The 23,110-nt window shown below is 39.8% G+C and overlaps 1 protein-coding gene across 5 annotated transcripts; it reads right to left on the reverse strand.

Moving 5' to 3' along the window:
- Window positions 1–525: 525 nt before the first annotated feature.
- Window positions 526–22,409, reverse strand: NAA30 (N-alpha-acetyltransferase 30, NatC catalytic subunit). Of its 5 annotated transcripts, none has more exons than XM_074908897.1 (5): window positions 22,333–22,409; window positions 21,113–22,033; window positions 13,519–13,642; window positions 11,419–11,474; window positions 526–4,249 (listed from the first exon to the last, which is right to left on the reverse strand). In XM_074908897.1, the coding sequence occupies exons 2-5, from the start codon at window positions 22,028–22,030 to the stop codon at window positions 4,112–4,114; spliced, it is 1,236 nt and encodes a 411-aa protein (XP_074764998.1). In that variant the 5' UTR covers window positions 22,031–22,033; window positions 22,333–22,409; the 3' UTR covers window positions 526–4,111. The 5 variants fall into 5 exon arrangements, with proteins under 5 accessions (XP_074764998.1, XP_074765002.1, XP_074764999.1 ...); XM_074908898.1 differs by lacking the exon at window positions 526–4,249 and adding an exon at window positions 10,424–10,527; XM_074908900.1 differs by lacking the exons at window positions 526–4,249; window positions 11,419–11,474 and adding an exon at window positions 12,035–12,137.
- Between the last annotated feature and the right edge of the window lie 701 nt (window positions 22,410–23,110).

Here is a 23,110-nt window from a genome sequence, read left to right on the forward strand (position 1 = left end):
TTTCACATTAAAAGGAATGCTAGGCCTCTCCAAATCTATTTTAGCCCATGCATACTAACTAGATATACTAGGACTATGAATAGATTGCAGTGCAAGACAAAGAAAAATAATCTAACCCTTATCCTGCACAGAATTGAATACTTGGAGGAATTGGAGGAGTTAAAAAGCAGAAAGACTGTTTGTCACTGGTTTACGACCAGGTAAAAAGTTACATGCAACACTCAACATCCAGTTCCTCCAGTCAGAAATTCATTTCCATTTACCTACAACAGTTCCTACTACTGGGACAAGTAGAAATAAGTGTAAGAAGTGGTAAAATGTCTGTGAAGCCTTAATTCATAATGAACTCCAGTAATCAGACAGACTAGCTGTAAGGCATCAGAAAGAAGCTGGAAGAACAAAAGACTTGGAGCTGCTGGCAGGCGATCAGCAATTTCTAGCAGAAGTTGGTTACAACCCTCAGACATCTGCACACCTCTTACAAACACACAGCCACACTCGCCGGCAAATTCTTGGAAAGTTTTAAGAGAGGTAACAAAGCAAGAAGGACTTCCAAAATCCACAGGCTTCCCTGTACACTTTTAAGAGAGATTTTTCTCAGCTTTGCAAGGGCTGTAAGCAGTTCGCAACTCTTGCTTACCACAACCAAAATAATTAAAAAATCCCACCCTTACCTCCCAGGAAAGTCCAGGATGACTACATTAGTCATAACTTAACAGACATGAAAAAAGGATCCATTTTAGTTCAGCTGTGAAACTGAAGTTCATATAGGTGTTGTTCATGATGCTTCTAGCAGAGGCATGGAAATGAAAATCAAGTAGTGATAAACAATTCTCTTGTAAACATTTTTCCACCATTTTGCTCTCAAAAACAAGCACAAACAAAACCAAGGTATTTTTGTAGACAAAGCAAAACAATCATTAGAACATTTCCATTCAAAAGGAAATAGATAAACAACTTAACCATTTATTTGACTGCATTGTATTTAGACAGCTTGTACATTTCATAACCCCACTGTTTTTGTTCTCATCAAAAAGGATAAAGGGACAGAAGAATATAATCCACTCAAAACAGCAGTCCAGTATTTTGAGATACACTTGGTATTTTCGTAGATGCCCACCTGATACCTGAACTCCAATATAGGTTGCAATGTTTATACAAGACCTGAAATTTTCTTAACATAGCACTCTGTTTTAGCAATGTCTTGCAGTGCCCTGAAAAATAGTTTGTGATGTACTATGCAACACCAATTAGATTATGCCTACTTTTCTCGAAGGTGATGAACCTGATAATTTCTTAAAAAACAATATAATGCAAACATCCATACTGACATGTCAGCCAACAGCAACATCTGGGCAAATTTAAACATAAGAACGATCAACTCCTTAGTTAGATTTGTCAATACAAAAGGTGAGGGGGAGAGGACTGTGTTTTAGCAACAGACATGAGAAATAACCAACTTTTCATTGCTAGATTTCTTTTGAAAACTTATTTTCATCTCTTTGCAAATTCAGAGCTTCCCACTTGATATCCAAATCCCAAGCAACACAGAGAACAAATCTGTTTCTTTTAATACGAACCAACACATACAGCTTCAGTATCTTCCGTAGTGAACTGTGTGTTACACAGCAGAAAGATCAGAACCTTTCAGGCAATGTACTCTTTTAAAAGATACGTGCACCTATTTTGCGCAGTATTTTCAAAACGTGCATGGCAACAACTACTTCTTACAATAAACAAACAGAATTGTATTTGAAGTTTGCTCAGAAGCTATGTTTTTGGCAGTGCCTTTGTGAAAAGGGATTTCGGCTAACTTCTAAGTCGGCTTTTGAATCTGAAGACACCCACGGCTTAAATATTAACCAATAGAAAACTTGCCTGTCTGGCTTTTCAGTTTTTAAACATCAGCAGACACACAAGATAGCCCAGTTTGCAATTTGTGATACAAGTCCAACAGCTGTTAACAAGGTATGAAACCTCCCCGATCTGTCTCCTTAGTTCAAGCAAGCCAAGAGCAGTCACTACGTCCTGGACCACGGCTGAGAGAAGCCTGTTTCGACTGATTTAACATTACCAATGTTTAAGTCTCAACTATGAACGACTCCTGAAAAGCCACCCAGAAAAACTGGCAAACCTGAGAGATCGGCGTAATGCGAACAAAAGGTTTGATCATGTCACAAGGCAGTAGTGGCAACACACAGGCTTTACCCTGAACTCCAACATGCTCTGTGCATGACAGACTCTGGTTTGTAACGCTTTGTCTCGGGCACCATTTTATATATGAGTTTTCTTTACTGAGGGGAACAAACCCCCTTAAATGCACAAATGGTGTCTACAAGCAGAAAACTCAGAAGGGCCAATTTCCATTAAAAATCTTTATTTTCAAATACAACTCATAATTTGTACATGGTAAGAAATGCCCATCACCATGTGCGATTGGTCTGTGCAAAATAAGGCTTTCCTTTAAATCCAGTTTTCCTGCATAGGGCTCTTTTCCAAATGTTACTGGAGGTAGGGGTTTTGTTGGTTTTGTTTTTAAATGTACAGTAATTAGCAAAAAAAAAAAAATAAAATCCATGACTCAAACCAAACCCTAAAAAGAAAAAAAAAAGTGTAGTAAGGCAAATCTTAAGAGTACGCTCAACTACAGAAGAGCGGATTCACTGAGAGTTCATCCTTTTTCACAGATTACATAGGTTCTTCCACAAGTTAACTAATATTTCTTTTTTTTCCAAGTGAAAAAAACCCAACTGGTTCATAGAACTGGGATATATAATCACACTGAACAAGAAAGCCTAGACACTGTAATTACTGAAAAAAATTGATGGGTACTGGTAAAACCTATGTAAGCCCAATTAAAGAAAGGAGAAAAAAAAAAAGGAGAAAAACAGAGCAAGAGCGAATGCGAGAAATGGGGAAAGAAAGAAGTTCTTCCCCACTGCTTTGATTCTGGAGGGAAAAAAATCCCCCAATAATTTAGCTCATGTAAGTTTAGAGAAAATGAGAGCAGCTAAAAATGGATACAATACACCTTGAAATTTATTTCCAAGACCAAGAACCAAAGATTGAAGCGTTTTAGGACACTGAAGCAAAGCAATCTGAATCTGAAAAAAAAAAATTGTTCCAACTATCTTAAAATAGCCGTTTTTCAGAGCTTCTAGCAATAATTTTTGATTAAATAAATCATACCAATTTACATTAATTTTCTATATCTTCTTTTAAAAGTCCCTCACTCTTTTAACGGAAAAAAGTGCATCCAAAACCAGCAGAGATTTACTGGTGACATTGGGTTCTCTTTTAGCAGCTACTCAAGGTTTTCAAAATAGCTTACACTTCTTGCTATAAGAAAAGGGGGGCCTTCCAAACCCTCGTTTGGGAGAAGTATCCAAATTATAAAAATCTGAAATAATTTATTATCAAATCCAGAATTTAAATAAAAGCAGAAATTTTCTTGCAAAGACAATTGAAGAAAGTAAAAGAATAAAAGCATGCACTCCAAACTTAGAGGTGAAGACAAATATACTTATCTATACAGGCACTGGCAGACGCAATTTAATTGTTACTGTTACTCATTGTAACACACACCCCACCCTACAATACATTTTTTTCATTCACTAATCACTGAGGTACCAATATTTAAGAATGGAAAATTCAATATTGAAAAATAAAACCTAAAATTGAAGCCTTTTTCCAGAAAACTATGGCAATTTTTGTATGAAATGTTAGTATACTTATAGAATTTTACAATCTACATTGGCTTTTTTCTGGAACCAAAAGTTGCGTTCCACATACAGGTTCTTTGATAAAATGTTCACTGTGTATGTCATACAGTCAGTAGACTTGCAAATGAATGAACATATCTTGGCTATCAACTGGCACATCTTGCTGGTACCAAAAGAACTCGGACGTTTGAAACAATCGGTTTTAATTCTGAACAAACGCGCCATGCCAAAGTGCAACAAATATGTGCGACACTCAATGAGACACTGACAGAAAGAGCTGCATGGAAATTACTAAGTCCACCTGCAAAGCAATTTTGTACAAATTGCATTGCATGCAAAGGACAACTCTGCGCTGTTGGGACGTCAGTTGCTTGATGTGATGGTTTCTTTTAACGCAGCCATAGTTTAAGACGCAGTGCATCAACTCCATTTAAATAGTATCTGAACAGCCTCTTGTCTCGCACAAAACCAAGGTTTTCATAAAGTTTCAAAGCGGACTTATTTGTGATTTCTGTTTCCAATACAACCTTTAAGGAAAAAAAAAGAAAAAAACCATATCATATTAGAAAGCAGTTCGAATTACATGACCACTGAAACAATTTCAAAGTTTTTATTTCAAGGTACACTTATTAGCAATGAGTGGAATTAAGTTTTTCTTGTCCTGACTTATTCAAGCAACACTTCTCCATTCCTACATTAAAAAAAAAAAAAAAGCAGTTAACCAACAACTGTAATTGTAAACAAGTTGAATTCATATTAAGATTTTAGTTCTTTGCTGTAAATAGTATTTCAACTCCTAATAGCTAGGGTAAAAAATAAACAAACAGAACACAAACAACCCCTGTCTCCCAATACTCCCCCCCCCAAAAAAAAAAACAACAAACAAAAAAAACCTCAAAACCCAACCTACCAAACAGGCCAGGGTCCAAAACATACTTAGAATTTTGAATGAGCAACTGAACTTTTGCATGTTACAAGAATTGGCACATGGGGTTTGTTTCGTCATTTAATATCTTTGATCTCCAATTCAATAGATTTAGACCTAGATACAGGCTTCAGCCTTCTACAACTGGCCATCAGACCCAATGTTTGCAACTGTGTGCTCACCGCAAGTATCCCAAACTCAAATCAGAGTGCACACCAGGAAGAAAAAAGCTGCTTTCTCCATTCTTTTCCCCCTGTGTTGGTAAGACCCCAGCTGCAGGAAGACCTGCTGTAAGTAGCTCAGACCAAACCCAAGTGTAGGAGTAGTCCAAATTAAGTAACGACTCAACATTGTCCCAGAAGTCTCAAGCACAGGCAAAAAAAAACTACACTGATGTTAACATGAAGTTAATTACAAAACTCCTGAAGTATGTCCTTCTGAATTGTTTTTCCCTTTTGTCTCCAAATGCACTGAACAGAGCTCTGCCATAACTGGTAAGCCCTGTGCCCATTCCAAATGCTAAAAACTTGTTTTGCCTCTTTACTGTTGTCCAACTCAATTATTTAAGGATTCTGCTATTAAGGACAGATCATGGTTGTGCAAGAACACAGGCTGAACTAATAAGCTGACTAGACTACATACCGTCCCATGACAATGTACATTCACATATTAACAAGAGCTGATGGACACTGTAGAAAGACCATACAATGAAAATACAGCCTAAGCAATTTCTGCAGCAGAACAGTGATCACTGCTGGTGTTGTCCACTAATGGCTATTTCTAAACCAGCATTTGATACCTGCTCTGTGTAGTTAGGACTATATACATAAACCTCATCGAGCCCACAAAGAGTCATCTACCCCAGCTCAAAACCCAGGGACCCAGGACTCCCTTCTCCTACAATAAAATGCAGGAAAACTGGTTAACATCCCCCCTGCCCCCTCAAAATCAGGAACAAAAAACTGCTCTACAAATACAGGCTAATATAAGTCAATCTACTTTATGGAGTCTGTGGTCCTACTGCCTTCAGGCACACATTTCCATTCCTCCTCACCTCTTCTGCCAGCTCACTAAGCTTGCTGCTGAGCTACTTCAAAAAGCAATCTGGTAGAAAATCTTTCTTTTTTCTCTCCATCAGGTTTGTTTTCTGCAGTCTGAGGAGTGGCTAAGCCAATGTAAAAGAGGGAGGCAGCCATCAGTTAGACTGGTCACCTTTAATGAGATTTTAAAATCCATTTAATGTATATATTTGATCATTACTCAAGTTTCAAGCCACCTTAACTACATTCCAATGGATAATCCCCCCTGCGCTTTCTCCGTATAAGAATGTTGGAAGAATAGTAAACCTGGGACTAACAACCCAATGAACAACATAAGACTAAGATGTTTGCTTTCTGAAAAGGAACTAAGAGTCACACATTAAAACAATGATAGTCAGAGTTCTTAAATTACAGCAGGACAGTCTGTTGTACCTGCACACTTACGACAACCTAATGTAATTCTTAGTCTTATGGTAAAAATGAAGAGATTTAATTTCTCTACCCGGTACCTCACAGAATACTATCAAGTCTTGTGACTTAATCAAGTACTCTTAACATCCTTAATCCATTGAAATGTGTAACTATTAATTTATAACAAATTATGGAAGTGCAATAGTTTTCCTGAGGAGTGCTATTTTTCTACACAATTACGTGTATCGTACAACTTCTTAATTCAAAATAAAACAAAGTGTTACGCCAAAGAAGAAATCTGACCCATGTAAATCCACAGTGCAGAAGACTATTGTTTGAACTCTCAGCTACAAATGGCATTCACTCTCATAAAAGTTTAGTAACCTAGCAGAGTGATATAACAAGTCTGTATTCAACTGCAAGCTTGAACACCTTGCAATGCTAAAAGACTTCCAACAGTGCAGATCATTGAATTTAAGGGAGTGGTTAAATGTTGAAATTCAGGTTTGTTGGAATTCCACTACCTGAGTGAATGCTCATCTTGAAAGCAAATGCAAGAGATTTGCTCTAGTACTTCTAAGGAAGACTTGTCACCATGAAAAAAAAATAAAATTCCCTGATCTCAATATGTTGCATTGATCTCAAAGGGCTAAAGACATGTTTCTATTATGTAAAAAGTAAACAGTCATATTTCATCCAAATTTCATTAGCTTTGTTTTGTGAAGGATTCATCTCTTCCTGTGTGAGATTTTCAGTCAAGCTCCAAACCTTCAATCATTATATTATTTCTGGTCTCACAGGGTCTATTTTGCTATACACATATGCCTGCTAAATCCTCTAACAACACAATTGCATCCTCCCCTGAAGACCAGCAAGGTCCGATTGGATTTAACAGCATTTTCTGCAACTTTCTGAAGGCTGTTACTTTCTCTTACATCTTGAGTTTCATAAACCTAACATTCTAATTTTAACTGCGTTTAGAAGCAAGAAACCTTCTATAGCAAGAGTGGAGCTCAACATTTATTACTATTACTAGAATTTATTCCTAAACTGAAGATAAACAGAGAGGTCAAGATTTTTTGCTTCTTCAGTTCAAACTCTGAATGAAGTTTAGAAATCGAGTCGTAGAATGAATACAGCCAAACCAAATAAGCAAATGAAGAAAGTACTCTCTCAGCACTCACAGAAGAGGTTGCTATTCTTGTAAGTCTGGCATAGGATCAGATTCAAGTTACGGGTGCTTGTCCAGTGTCCTGCATCAGTTTAACTGCCTTAACTTTTAAGGAAAGGTAGCACCAAAAATCTAACATTTAATACCTTAGATGATTTGTAGATTAAGAAAAAACTGTCAATCGTTTGATAATTTCAAATAGGATTATAAGCAAATTAAATGTATATCGTTATAAGTGTGATATTGAATTAAAATGACACACCTACTGTTGTGGTCAAAAAAATACACTTTAAATCACCCTAAACTTTCAATGGGGATTCTCATGAGAAGTTGCAACTCCTTTTCACATTCTACATTTTGCTTAAAAAAGCTCTTAAGAGTTCCACTTACTAGAGTCTTATTTTGATTAGTTACCAGTTACGTGGTGCATTATTTCAGTAATACGAACTGAATGAATCTATGCAGATTACAGTCATTTGTTACAGATGGAAGACCTACATATGAACGAACAACTCCTCCTTTCTCACTGTGATTAAGGGATGTAATAGTTCCACATGAAGGTCTTAAGCAGTACTATTTCTGAAAACTGCTGGTCAGTAAAAACCTCAGCCAACATACAAAAATCAGACACCCAACTTGCACATACCTTCCTTTTTCACACTGGAAAAAAATCTCTTCAAAACTTTGAAGATGGGAGCAAAACTATTCACCTTCACCTGATTTATTTCTATAGTTCACATTTTGTATGCAACCAGCCCATAAAGTTATTCTGAATCATTGTGACCTATTGGAAAATCAGGCTATTATAATCTTGAAAACCTTCAGTTTACTACCCCAATCAGAATTCATTAACATCAAATACCTGAGAAAGTCACCAAAGTAAAGAAAAAAATTTTAAAAAATCAAATATCCCTCAAGTTTTGTAATGTTATATCCAGACACTCCAGCTCCAAGCATGCTGTTGAGTACTTTCTTCAGGCTTGAAGGTTATTTCTAGTTCAACGACCCATCCCCAACATCAGATCACTTCCCTCTTTTCCGTTCTATTGTAGGCCATGGCCAGCTCCTCCCCTCCACACAGATCCCATCCCAGCCAATTCACTGCTTCACTTACTCACCCACAGCTTCCCCAAGCCAGGAAGCAACCTCTGACTGGAGGATATTGCCTCTCAGCTTTGAATCATGGCATATAGCATAAACTACCTCCTAGGCAGCTGGCTGGACACAGAAGCTTGCACTGTAAATCACTTGTTCCATAGTCTTGGTTTAGTTTATTCCCATAAAATTAGCTTACAAGAAAAAAAAAAATCCTTAATCACTAAAATATCGCAGCATACTTTTAATTGCTAACATATCATTAGTGACTTCAGGATTTTCATCTATGGTGTCGTATAAATCCTTCATTTTTCAGGACTCAATGCAAATACCTCAAAGTCCAGTCTATGGTACTTTGAAAAGCAACGTACCGAACAAAACATTTATCAGATTATACGCCAGAAGGTATTAAAATTAAGTATATTTACTGCATTTATTCCATAATTAGATTGAAGGAAAGAGTTTTCAAGCAGCCTTTGGAAATTTTTCATGACACCCACAGCTGCATATTAATATTTTTAATCCTATTCCAAGGATTTCTTTTTTTCCAAGAAAAAAAAGCCTTTTTTTGAATTGCAGTTCATCAAGTAGCAGCATCTTTTTATTTTCATCATGCTTCTGATTTTATTAAGGGATGCAAAAAAATATCTTAAGAGCTGCAGAGATGATTAAACTATTCACCCACCTCACAAAGATAAATTACTCTGATGCACTATTTCATGTTTGATCAGCTCTAGGTATCAATTAGACAGCCAGAAATCGTCCTCCCAACAACTATTGTGAGGGTAAGTGTCTTGGTGTCCTGGCTCTGTCAGACAGAGCTTTTAGTGGTTGGCTAGGTGGATTTTTCAGATGCTGGTCATGATTGAAAACTTGGCAATCTACCCATTAACCTACAAGTAATCAACATCATTATTTTGTACCACATGTATCTGGAAGAAGCCTACACGTGATGGCAAAGAAAAGAAGAAAACACAAAAACACTGGCTGTTTGGCTGTTGATAACCTGTACGTGAAAAAGAACATAAATATATCAAAATCAGTGTGGATGTGCCTCTGCTGACCTGTGTAGAAAGTCAGAAATACACTCTGCTTGCGTTCCATGCTGCCTGTGCATAACGAGCCCCCATTTCAAAATGCTGTGGTCAGCACAAGACTCAGTTGATGGAAAAGCCCCCAAGAAGCAGGACATAGTTAGTTCAGAATCATCAGCCCACAAACATGGTTACACAGCTTCTAAACTGGAACTGAAACCTGCCTGCACCCATCCAGCAGCACACACTTCAAGGAGCTTGAATTGTAGCACCTTCGATTAAAGAGGGACAACAGTAGCCTCTGAAAAATGCCCTCTGCACTTAGTACAAAGCATTTCTACAGCACCATAGATGAAAATCTGTGACTAAGACTTAATGAGGTCTCACTGCAGACAAGCCTGCAATCCTTATCATATTTATTTCATTTTGATGAAGATAAAAACCAGTAAGAAACACTCTTGGACTAATATTACAATGTTAGAAAAAAAAAAAAAACACAGGAGAGGTGATTATGCATCTACCTGTTAGATAATCCAATTCAGAAATGTAGTTATGTGCGAAGTAGTACACATGCCTTCATAAATCACATGGTAATTACTGCAACTCTGGTAGCTTGACCAGAAATAGCCAGTTCTACTACCACCTCTAACAACAGTAGGCAATTCACTTCTCTGCATTTCAATTCTCCAACTGTGAGGTGAACAGTGTGATACTATTCCTCATTATTTTAAATTTTTCTTTTAATCTGGAATGCTCTAGCAATGGCAAATAAATTCAAGACCATAGTGGAAAGCAATGGAAAACAAACAAACCAAAAAATGGAAATTTTTTTATTAGTTTAATGTAGCCAGTAGTAAAACAGATTAGAGCAAAGCATATTGCATACGATGATAGAAGCAACAAGCCAAAACAAAGAACTTAAAGAATTACAGAACTATCAGACTGTACTATACTGCCCGAGTACAACATAAATTTGGGGGGAAGACAACACCAATAAGCAGAGGCATGAAGGAATCTGAAGGGAAGAATAAATATTTCAAACAATGAATGAAGTCAGAACATATGCAGGGATGCTGCAAGAGGCGTAACACAACAAGTGGAAGAATAAACAGAGTATGTGCCAGGAGTCCTGCAACAAAAATTGTTGTTTTGCATAAGAAACTTCACACACTGCAGAAGGACAATTGAGGAAGCAGTTGAAACAAGATCACAAAGGGTCATTAACTGTGACACACTGAAATGACACAGTGCTCACTTATCAGGAACAAGTTAACAACTGCATTGTCCCAAGGAGATGAAAGTTAAAGGGACAGATAACCAGATTAAGGAGGATTCGTGAAGGGAGAGTTCCTCACAAGTTAAACATGGCACATATAAAGATAGTTAGTTGCTTTATATATATGCCAAGAAAAAAGAAAAAAAAAAAAAAAGCAGGGACTAATCTGGTAAAAGACTAGTAACATACAGGCCTGAGAAAGTTTGACAGTGATTCAGTCACTTTCCTTCCAAGTTTTCACTGACATGCTAAATCATTAGAGATCTGTCAGAGCTACGCAATACAGCTATGCACTGTCAGAACAGTCCTGATCACTCGCTGTGATAAAACCACAGTCTGCAGTACTAGAGCATGTCCTGTGCCAAGACCTCGGTGTATTCTAGAAGTATGGAAGTATTACATACACCATGCAAGTTACACTGGTCAGCAGCACCTTAAAGTAGAGTCTTTGGAGGAAAATGTGCCTGCGACCAGAGGCTGAGGCAGCTTTGCAAAGTAAACCAAAACCTGAAACACTGAATTTGAGCCCTTATGACAAAATTAGAAAATCCTTCTACTATTTGTGCCATATGTTTTTCTGAGGTTATTTTTCCTTTCATTATAAAAGGAATAGCTTCTTACCAACCCACTCCCCACCTAAAAAAAAATCCCCAGTTCTGTAGAAGAAAAACCTGTGAAATGAATCCACATACAGGAGAATGAAAACCATTTACATTATGAAAGTTTTTGATTATAAAATCTTACCTCATCACAATCTCCTTCAACCATAGCATAAATAGCTTTCTTAACCAAGTTTGTACCTGAAATATAGATTTCAGTAAGTGTCAGAGTTGCAATGCAAAAGATGCTGGTTTATATATGACTAACGTGTGCTACCTACATGACATGACACCTGGGGAAAGCAGGGAGGAAAGGAAGAAAGAAACAAGAAGTTGCAGTCAAGCTGCAGTCTCAAGTTTGAACATTAAAATAATCTGTAAAGTTATCCAGAGACTCAGCTTGAGCGCAAGATTCTTCTAACACACGGATATTAGAAACAGGCTTCTATGTTTAACATAGTGTTATATATAGCCTTCCAAGATGTGATTCATTCCTTTTTGTTGCGTTTAAAGTCAAAATCTGCTGGCACGTACTTGAAGGACATTCATCTTCCAAGGGAATTTCCTCTTACTAAAACAAATACTTCTGTTAGTAACAGAACTTATGAAACCACTTTTCTTGGGGCCGACTCCCATTTGGATTTGCTAGTATCTAATAATATGGTTGAAGCCCATCCCTTCCCCTCGGTTAAGCATTAATTTAATTCTTTATCATTATTTTTCATCTATTTCACAACAGTTCTACAAATGTAATATCCCTACCTGTCTGTAGAATTGGGGTGAAATTGAAAGTTGATTTCAAAGTTATTAGTGGAAAAAACTGCTGTTCAATGAAATTGCATAAATCTCACTTCCATAAGAAGGCTAAGGAAAAGGAAAAAAAACCCCAAGGAATCTAGAGAATGTTTTAAAGTATTCTCAAAACTTTAATAAATTAAGATTTTCATTGAACATATGACAAAACTGTACTACATATAAAACAAATCTTCAGATTAACAGCACACTTTGAGAAACAGCAAGGTGGCAAATGTAGGAAAAAGTCAACATACATAATGCTAAAGTAAGCAAGGCTTTAAATACAAATTCTATTTATATAATTCTAAAATTATGAACTGACTAAAGCAAGGGAAAAATCTTGCAGAGATCTTCATAACAGCATTAATTCTTATTTACTTATGAATCCAAGCACCTGCAATTAAATTATGGCAGGCTCCTTCATGACTCAGCTAAAAGGAAAGGAGAGACAGGGATTTCTCAGTATCTTCTTCCCTCTGCTCCAGTACAGAAACCTACAACGGTTTTTGAATTGCACTGGAGAAAAAAAAATCCACACGTGGTTGAAAAGTCATGATAATATGTAGTACTTCAAGATTTTTTGCGTTTTGGTTGGTATTTTTAATGAAGAGAACAAACACAATGGTACCATTCTGCAATGTATCAGTGTATTTTTCCATTGCAAGTAATTTTCTGTCTTTAATCACAAAAGTATGAGCTGTTCAGTGTGAATAAGTGGCAAAGCACTCTTCTAGTCTTTAAAGCTGACGTCTACATTTGACGTTTAAAACGTTACAAAATGTAATTTCACAATAACCAACACACACAAAAAAACCTTCCATAAGAACAAATCTTTAATTAAGCCAGATAGAATAACTGGTGCTAGAATGAAACATCCTTTCATCGGGGCAAAACTGATTAACGAGGGAGGGCAAACCCCCTGGCAAAAGTGATTTCTTTTATCATGTAACTTCCCAAAAAAACAGATCTCCGTTTCAGTCATTCAAATAGCAATACACAACTAGTTTTCTTCACTTATTAATACAACAACGAACTATATGTTCTCCCCAACAGGCAATATATGCCTAACTGATAGGGACAAGTCAGCAGGTAAATTCACTGAAAAAAGATAGACTGAACACAACACAGAAATACAGTGGTGAGGGCACATATAAAAAAGCAAAGCAATTCCCACTGTTGTTATTTGACAGTGGTAATAGGCAGAGGTAAGGGGCTGCTGACTGCCTTTCTTTTTAGTTTTATGGTATCCCAGATGTAAATCTCATAGGGCATTTCAGGCGAGTTTAACAAAATTTTAAAAAGCACTGGGGAGCCTGTGTGGTCGTGTAAGGTAGGGATGACAGACAAACCACCACATCTAAAAGTTCAGTTCTGCATAAACCTTTATGACAGCTACAGTTATCCCAACTACAGGATTTAAGTAAGAAATAACAAAAAAGGCTATTCTTACCAATTCCTTTTCTTCTGTATTTGGAATCCACTGCTAACATGGCTATATAACCTCTGCGGAACATCTTTTTGTGCATATCCAGCTTGCAGACGATGGCACCTACACACTCCTCACCTACCATGGCCTTAAAGACAAACATACACGTATGCATTCTCAGTTTGTGATCTACAGTGCTACCAAAAGTAGTAAACCAGTTCATTTTAAATGAAACAGCCACACAAAATTTGTTTGCATAAAACTATAAAAAAATAACCAAATAAATGTTTAAAACGTATCCGAAAGTATAAATAAGATTAAAGGACTCTTATTTCTTTATTACATTCAAATAAAGTTACAATTAACAACCAATTAATTGTCCTGGAGAGAACCACATTATTATTCCATGAAGTCTACAGGTAAGAACACATGTGATAGATAAGGGGGAAGAAAAAAAAAAGAAAAAAAATAACCAAACAGGTTAAGGCATAAATCACCCCTTCACATGGGCTGCCACAGAGGAAGAAAAGTCCATTCCTGTTTTACAGTGATCTGAATTTTCATGTACAAGGGCTGTGGTAGACAACATGCTTCATTTTTGACTGGTTTTAATGTCAAGGCCACAAAGGATCACGTTGCTGCGCCTAATCTTTAGAAACTCGTCATTTTTAGTCACATGACATCCAAAAAACAAACAAAAAAAAGCACACAGTTAATTTCACACTCTTTAACTGTTCAGAGATTTCATTTGTTAGGAGCTACACACTGACAGTTAATCCCAATGGTACTGTCACAAAAAGCATGGTCAAGGAGATGTAGTTAGTCTGAAGAATAATAAAAAAAAAAACAACAAAAGAACCCAACTGCTCCCCAAACACTTACCAAACTACTTGCACAACCACTAAATTCACCAGAATTTTATGATGAAACGTACTAGAGTGTAAGAAAAACCAAGTCACATGTTAACTGAAGGATTAGGTAGCATGAGGGATTAATGACATTGTAACCTGCAGCAGTAAAACTAAATAATGCTGCAGAGTAGGACAGCATCCAAGGGGAGAATGAATTACTGTTCATTCAGGAAAGACTGACAGAGATAAAAAAGAAACTCATAATTGTACGTATGGGTGGATGAGTGGATCCACAGACTTTGATAGACCTGTATCTGCAGGGGGGAACTAGCCTTCGGTTCCAGAGTAGCAACTAAACCCGGACTACAGCACATGATTGGCACAAGCATGTGCTGGCACAAGCGCTTCGGAATAATTCAAATTTACAACAGTTAGACACATCAAATGAACAGGACTTGCCAGAGCCAGTAGTGCCAGGCCTCAGTGCAGCCCACCTGTGAACCCAGCGCTCACTTCTCCAAAGCCTATGGTATATACTCTATAGTTTCCAACCACCTCAACCTGTTTGTATAGAGCTTGTAGGCTAGGACTCTACAGACAGGAAATTCATTCATGCATTTCATAGTGGAGGCACAAAGACACAGGTTTTTTCACCCCAAGAATAATAATAATGTCTTCTACCATCTCTGCCTGGATGGTGGGTTATTAACCAAGTTAGCTGTCAACCAGGAGCTGTATCAAAGGTGAAATGAAGCAGCCCAGATTGTATGAGCTGCAGTTACAAAGCTCTACGATACAGCATGATCCTAACACCATTTTTAATATAAACTCATCAGGCAAATATAATTATTGCTAAGTTTTTATTTGGCAGGAAAACACAGGTTTTTAGCAGTAGCCAAGAACAACCCTGAACAATCTAAACAAGTGTTTTGTAAAACGATGAACAGAAACTGTAGCATGATCTAAATGGATTGAAATACACGACCTCTAAGCAGTCTTTCATTTGTTCTAAAACACAGTTTATTCCATAGGAAAGAAAAGTTGTACTTATACTAAAACTGTGTATGCAAAGTGTCAGCTCAAGGCAAGTTTTGTATCTCGGCTCAGACCTGAGAAAACCAGGGAGTTAAATAAAGAGTATCATCAGACAGGCTGTTCATAACATTGCTATAATTACGCAGAGCACCTAGATGTAATCTTATACCTCACTAAGAAAAAAAAAAAAAAAAAAAGCACAGCACAAACTAGCACGTTATAGTTATGCTTTGCCCTGAAGTGAACACGTGCAAATTGTTGATCGTAACAGTCATGCGGATAATTTTTAAGATTTTTTTTTTTTTTTTAAACATACGTCAAGAGTAGTGACGTTGCATATCTGTGTTCTTTCTTGTTTAGGGCACTTCTCAGAAAAGTTATGTTCGTGAATCATATATTTAAAACACTAAATGAACAGCAAAGAATTTTGTTTCAGTGATCAAAGAAGCAAATACCCACTGGTTTTACTACTGTTGCCAGACAGCTGAATAAAGTATGACTTTGTTACCAGTTCCCCAAACAAATCTATTTCTCTGTCTTTAGGCAGGTAAGTCTGCCAGTTAATCTACAGTTGTTCCACTTACAGAGGGAGTGCTGCATTTCCACCTTAATTTGAGGGTTTTTTGTTGCCTTTCCTCTCCTTTCCAACCTTATCTAAAGCTGGAAATTAATGCAAAACGGGATGTAAAACTTTGTAATTTAATTCCCTGGAGAAGGTTAAACTGTGTAAAGAAAAAAAAACCAACTCAAAAGACTGAAATAGGGAGAGTGGGGAGGAGAGAGAAAAAGTAGTTCCCATACAACACTATTTATGAAAAGACAATCATGGGCCAAATTTTCCTTTCAGGTATATGAGAGTAATTCTAAACATACAAGTTTCTACAACGAGAATTCACCCTAAGTTACTATTATATATTATAAACCCCACTGAGTACTACAAGATTTACTTCAATCATAAGTCATTAGCAGGATTAACATACATGAATTCAAATTCAATATTTGCATTAACTTTGTTCTTACGAGTAAGTTTAAATATTTAAAACAAACTAGATTAATATTGTTGTATTGCAACCATGTATTTCTAGAAGAGTTAGCACAGAAATGTCTGTAAATCAGCAAGAACATTACTTTTCACAAAATGAAACAATTGGCGTTAATTTCATTAGCAAAGATGGCATTATGTCTGTCAGCCACAGTCTGAGCACACATTTAATACTCAGATCCTGTGATACTTCTTCCCATTTAAAGAAGATTAAAACAACCAACTAGCTCCTGAAAGAGAAACATTTTGCGATTCAAATGCAGCAGAACCTGCGCTACTGCAATACAGCCTCCCTCTCACACATGCACCAAAAATCCATCCCAAAGTACCACAAAACAGCTCTGTATGAATCCTTCAGCTTACATCATGCTCCTGAATGCCATCTGAGGATACATTTAGGCTAATGGTTAAAGTCTGGCAGTTCAGAGCTCTTTACGATACTGGGCAAATCACGCTCTGTTTCCACTCTATGAAACTGGACACGAGTAATTCCCTCCTGTGCCAAGGGCATCGCCAGAATAACCACACTCGTTGTTACGTACTCAGATGCTGCAACGACTGAAGTTTTCACAAAGCCGCTGACAGCGAGAGGTAACACAGCAAGCCTGTATCTGAAACCACGATCGCTCCTAAGAGGAAACTGGAATACAGAGAGAGTTTGCAAATTGGGAATGGATGTTATAGAACTTCTTCCTACATCTGCCATGAGGCTAGGAAGATTTCCCAGGCAGTCTCCTAACTTTTCTGGTTCTTCTTTTATGCCCCAAGTTTTCTGCAACTAGAAACACGGACAATGTCTTACAAGTCTTAATTTCAACATGAAGTATGCTTAGACTCTTGAATAAAATCCAATTTTAAAAAAAAAAAAAAGCAAAGCATTAGTATAAAGCAAGATCTTAACTGCAGTCATTTAGGATTTACAACACATCTAAAACCACTTACATGGAATTAATAGGTTATTTTTAAACTTGTGAAAGTTTAAATTATAAATGCTGCTATAGCTAGTGGCAAAGTTAAGAACCCAATAAAAGCACAGTTTTTTCCAGATTTTTCTCAAAAGGCAGCTGAGTGGCGCAGTATTGTGAATTACAGGAGAGGTTACAACACTCAGCCAGAACTCTGCTTTTATTATGTCCTATCTTATCCAGACTTTGGCACACAGTGAGGTTTCCTAAGCTCACCTCTCCCATGCCAAGGTATTTTGAAAACAATTTTCTGAAATATTTAATGTATCGGTTCTAAATGGAAGTTTTAGAAGTTTAACACTGCTAAGACTAGAAGCCACAAATACACTTTAAAAGGAAGCTGCAACTTTGAAAATGCATTTACAATCCATATGGGAACAAAGTTGTAGCGATGCTTAAAAACGCTGCATGTGAAACAAAAGATACCGCGTTCCTCTGCCTTTTTGACAGAGGAGTGGTTATCATCAGTCATTTGAAGAGAAGCTGGGATGACAGGGATTCTGGGAATAAGTAAAAACCAGGCATTTACAGGGCATCCACACCTAGTGCACAGTGCAAACCTGCTCTTCCAAAGACAGGCGAAACCCGAGTTTAAGCAGACAGTTACAGTTTATGGAGGAGAAGGTTATTCCCTTACAACAGCTCAGTCAGATAATGCTGCAGTGTAAAACAGCAGAACTGATCATCAACCATCCCCAACTTGTTACCCCTACAGTCAGGAAGACAGTTACACGGATGAACTCAACACGGAAATGAACATGTTTTGAAGATTCCTAGTAACTCCGAATACTTTTAAAGTAGAATATGAACTTTTTGTGAGCGTACAGTGGTTTTATACAGCAAAACCACACTACTGACTAGTTAGGATTGGTCCTATGCCTTCCCTCCAGCTGTGCTTTTTCCACCTCTTTCCTTGCACCAACACCAGTGCCTGTGACATCCTACTGTGAGTATGTTTGGAGCCCTAAACCAACAGAAACGGGACTCTAAAACACATACATACACACACACTCTTATAAATGTATGTTGTTGGTGGGAGGGCTACCTTAGCTTCCCAAATCAGAGAAACACAAGTGTTGGCACAAGCCAGGAAGAGGTAGTTGAACAGAAAGGAAAAGCAAGCAGCCCTTGCACTAGCCATTAGAGCAAAGGTGCACCTTGGGAAGGAGAAGCCAAAACTCAGCAAGGGTCAAATCCAGGAGATAATCAGGAATAATATTAATAATGCACCCAGAAAACAGCTCTGCACTGTCAGGTATCCAAAATGCTAGATAGGAAAATTATGGTGTTTAAGATGGTTTACTGAATAAATATCAGCAAGGGACACTTGCTGAGCATTTACAAAAACAGACATCCCATCTTCAATTTAAATAGCTCTATCCCAGCCAAAACCAGGACAGCAGTTTCCCCTCACACATCAAGAAAAGGGAAGGGAGCCCATGACAATGCAATGAAGACATATGAGTAAGCATCAGAGATTTTAAAAATGGTGATGGTGAGATTCAGTAAAGGAATTGATTGAACACCTACAGATATTTTTTTCAAATACAGTCAAATTGCAGTCTAAACCCTTTCCCCCAGAACAATCAAAACCAAAACAAAACCTGAACCCAGAAGGGTGTGAGGCCACAAAGCATTATAGACAAAAGATTCTGTGAGATCAGGCACTATGCTTCTCTTCGCCCTCCTGACACTGTTTTTGCTAGTTGGAATATGCAGTCCCTGACTGAAGATAAATATTTTAAAGAGACTTATTAGATAGAAGTAGTTCAGGAATCCATTAACTGCAGGAACAAATTAAATTTTATAGAACAGAAAGTCTTCAAGACAACCTCTAAAAAAACAAACCTTAAAAATACTAAAACTAGTCACAAAAAAACCCCATCAAACTTGACTCAACATACTGCAAGACCTTCAAATTATTAAGTAGATAACAATTCGCTGGCTTTAGATGTTCATAGCCACATATTCTTCTCTATGGTTTTATGTACTTTACGTTGTTCCACTCTTCAAAAAAATCGCAATACACAGAGTTCAAGTAAAGTTTTGTTGATTCTTCAAGGCTATTAAAATAAAAAAAAGCTGTCACTACAAAATAAGCTTAAGATGCTTTCTTTTCCTTGAGTGATATCTTATTCTTTGAATGTACTTATTAGAAATCATCTGTTTTAGTACTCTGTCAAACAACTTGCCACTGCTCTTCATAACAAAATTCTCAAGTTACTTCCTGACAAAAAAGATACAGATTTAAAGTCTAAACAAACGCATTGTGATCCAATAGTATTCAACATTACCTTGGCATTACCAGCAATACACTCCATGCTGAAAGTATGGACATTTGTAGTTCATGAGCATTTATTTTCAATATGAAGTAAATCAGTCACACGCATAGTCAGTGCTTGAAAAATACCATTCTGCTCTGATCAGCATCCTTATAATGGCAAACATGACTTTGCATTGAATAATGTTGTCAAATATTTTCATATTTCTATTTTGTTCCAGACGGTAATGCTTTGCTCAACTTCCTATAATCCTACTGTATTCCCTCTTCAGGGTTTCTAAGAGGCACAGTTCTGAAAAATCCTCCTATAAATCTTATAAATCCTACTTTAAATTATACCAGACCCTAAACCAAGAACATCCAGGAAGTTTAAGGCCAGATGGATTCCATTAGCCTCACCTCCTGTACTCATATCCTATTAAAATTTTACAGAGATACTCCTAAACTGAAGGGTGTCTTGACTCTGGCTAAATCATACCTTTCAGAAAGGTGTCCAGCCTTGATTAAAACATCAAGAGAGAATAATTCATCATTTACCTTTGCAAGTATGTGCCATACACTCCCATAAATGTTCTGTTTTGCAGACATAAGTTTTCCTATGAGTAAATCAAACACAGCTAAGCTCCCACTGTGCATGTATACTCCACAGGCCAACTTATACTCAGTTTCATATACCTGTGGACAGATTATCATCCTAAAAGCACGTTTTTCAACTGAGACACAAGTTCTTCTGTAAGAAGTGCTAAACATTTAGAAAGACAGGGTGACAGGTAAATCAATCTTCTCAATAGTTCAGCAGGAAGAATGTAACACTAAATACATTGTTAGTACAGCAAGACAGTCTAAGGAGCACAAGAACTTCTGCATGCTGCACACACTATCACACCTGTAAGAAGCAATACAGTTGCACTTGTCGTTTCCAAAGTAAGCTCACAGATCAAAAGTCTACAAAACCTTTCACAGCGTCTCTCCATGTATCACTTAACATTTACATGCTAGCCATGCTGAAGTCTGTTTTAAAACCATTGTGCAAGAATTACTCAGCACTCATTAAGACACTAGTGGACTAAGTACATTCTTTTTCAAATACAAACCTAGGAACTGAGACAGAATGATAAAATGAGCTACCAAAGGTCACGAAAGTCAATGTCAAAACCAAGATTAGAAGCCTTGAATTCCTGGATGCTGGCCCTGTGCTCAAACCCTTTTCCCACCACTTAAAACATGTATTAACAAATGTAGAAACTTCAAGTATATGGTTTACTTATACATGCACAGGTCACAAGGGGACTTCATTAGGAAGACAGGTACTCCCAAAAAAGCTTGCCCTTATCCACACAAAGATTATTAGAAGTATTTCCACAAATGTCAACCCTTTAATCCTCTCCTCCCCAGCCCCAAACCACTCCCAGTTCCTGCCCTCCCTACCCCCTCCGGCACTTACCAAAAAGCAAAGTTGTGGCCAGTTGTGGATAAAATACCTATATGTGTAAATGGAGTAGGGTTCAGACAGATCTTTGGTGATCAGTCTCATGATATCGGGCATCTGCAACTCTGACTCATATCGGACGTATCGTATCGTTATGTCCTCCTCGGGCTGAGAGTCCGTTCCCGAGCCTTTCAAACTGCAAGCTGCATCTAAGGACGCGGAGAGTTGCAGCAAGGACTCCTCCTCCTCCCCTCTTTTATCCCCCTCCTCCTGCTCTTCCTCCTCCAAGCCAGTCTCTCCTGCCCGTCCATTGCGGGCTGCAGTCTTAGCAGCAGTCGTAGTTGTGGCAGCAGACTGGCTCCTGTCCTCTCTTACTGCTGCTGCTGCTGGGGGAGAAGGAGGAGGAGAGGGTGCAGTCCTTTCCTGGGGAGGGAGGTGGTTGGTAAGGGGAGATGAGCACGGTGTTGTGGTCGAGGGCGATGACTGCTGCTGCTGTCCAGAGCCCATTGTTTTACTGGCTCGCTTGTTCTCCAGCCCCTCGGGGCTTGCCCCTGCCTCCGAGCTGAGGATCTTGCTCTTGAGGGAGGCCCGCAGGTGCCGCAGCTCGGGGCTGATGAGGCCGTTGAGCTGGTGGTTGTGGTGCGGGGGATGGTGGTGGTGGTGGCGGTGCTGTTGCGGCCCCCCCTTGCCGCCGTCGCTGCCTCCTCCTCCTCCTCCTCTTCGCTGCTGCTCCCGTCCGCCCGCGGGTCCCTCCTCTTCCTCCTCCTCTTCGGCCTCCTCATCCTGGGCCCCGGTGCAGGCGGCGGCGGCAGCAGAGGAGGTGGAAGAGGAGGAGGAAGCAGCCCCCCCTCCCCCTCCTCCTCCGGGGAAGGGGGAGAGCGTGTCCCCCTGCGGGGAGAGGACGCTGCTAGGCCCCGGCGGTACCTCGGCCATATCCTACGGGAGAGACCGACACAAACTCACCGAGGAGGAGGGCGTCAGACGAGACGGGGGCGAGGGAGGGGGGGGGAGGCGGCGGCCTCACGGGCCGCGGTCGCGGGGGGTGGGGGTGGGGGGGGGGCGCGAACAAAGGCAGAGACGGTGCCCGGGCCCCGCCTCGCCGCCCCGCCGCCGCCTCTTCCTGCTGTCCCGCTCCCCCCGCCGCCGCCACCAGGGCCCTTCCCCGCTCCCTTGCGGGCCCCGGGCGGCCACCCACCGCCGCCGCGGCCTCCCCGCCCGCCACCGCGGCCACTCACCCCCGCGTCTCCTCAGCGCCGCGGCTCCCACTCTCCGCTCATCCAGCGGCCGCCAAGCGCGGCCGCCGCTGCCGTAACCCGCGGCCAAGTTTCCTGTCAGCCTTTACGACACTTCCTCCCTTGGCGGCGGGGCATAGCGACGGCGGGGCGGGGCCGCCTCGCCGTGGGCCCGGGCGGGACGGGGGCGCCTCCAGGGCCCGGCCGCCCTCACGGTGCCGGCCCGGCCCGACTCCGCTGCCCGGAGCCCGGCGTCTTGGCCCCGCGGGGCCCCGCCGGCTTAGCCCAGGAGGCTCGGGGCAGCCGCTCCCGCGGCCGCTGTGGGGGTCGCGGCCTGGCCGGGTGAGGCCGGCACTGGGGTCAGGCTCGGGCCTTGGGGCCCGCTAGGCCTCGGCCCGGTGCTCCCACTCTGCCTGGGCGACGGAGTTGGTGGAGGCAGGTTACGCCAGTTGCACGGATGAATACTCACGGCGGCATCACTGCCCTCAAACGCCTGCCTGTGCTACCTCCCCTGCCCTCGCTCACACCCCAGGAGATGCGCACGTTAGTGTTTATGCTTTGGTTTTGATCAGTCCAGACCTGACCAGGCACAGGCAGTGCCCACGAGGACGCTGCCAGCGGTGTTTAGTCTAGGGACAGGCACCAGCGGTGTTTTGGTGACACTGTTGCAGATAAGAGCGCAGGAGTTGTTGCTCTTTCAAAAGCAGTGTGAGGGACATAATTCCTTGTCTCGGTAGGCAAAGGCAGGCCTTGGGCTGCCTTGTACAACTGATAACAGTGG

Source organism: Athene noctua, chromosome 6 (assembly GCF_965140245.1).
Source record: "Athene noctua chromosome 6, bAthNoc1.hap1.1, whole genome shotgun sequence".
Taxonomy (NCBI): domain Eukaryota; kingdom Metazoa; phylum Chordata; class Aves; order Strigiformes; family Strigidae; genus Athene; species Athene noctua.

Bases quoted from the DNA above. Each gene is read 5' to 3' on its own strand.
- NAA30 (XM_074908897.1), bottom strand. From the start codon at position 22,030: ATGGCCGAGGTACCGCCGGGGCCTAGCAGCGTCCTCTCCCCGCAGGGG. The intron at 11,475-13,518 runs GTAAGAATAGCC...TCTATATTTCAG, and splicing joins ATACAGAAGAAAAGGAATTG to GTACAAACTTGGTTAAGAAA. The intron at 4,250-11,418 runs GTAAGATTTTAT...TTTTCCTTAAAG, and splicing joins TTGAAGGAGATTGTGATGAG to GTTGTATTGGAAACAGAAAT.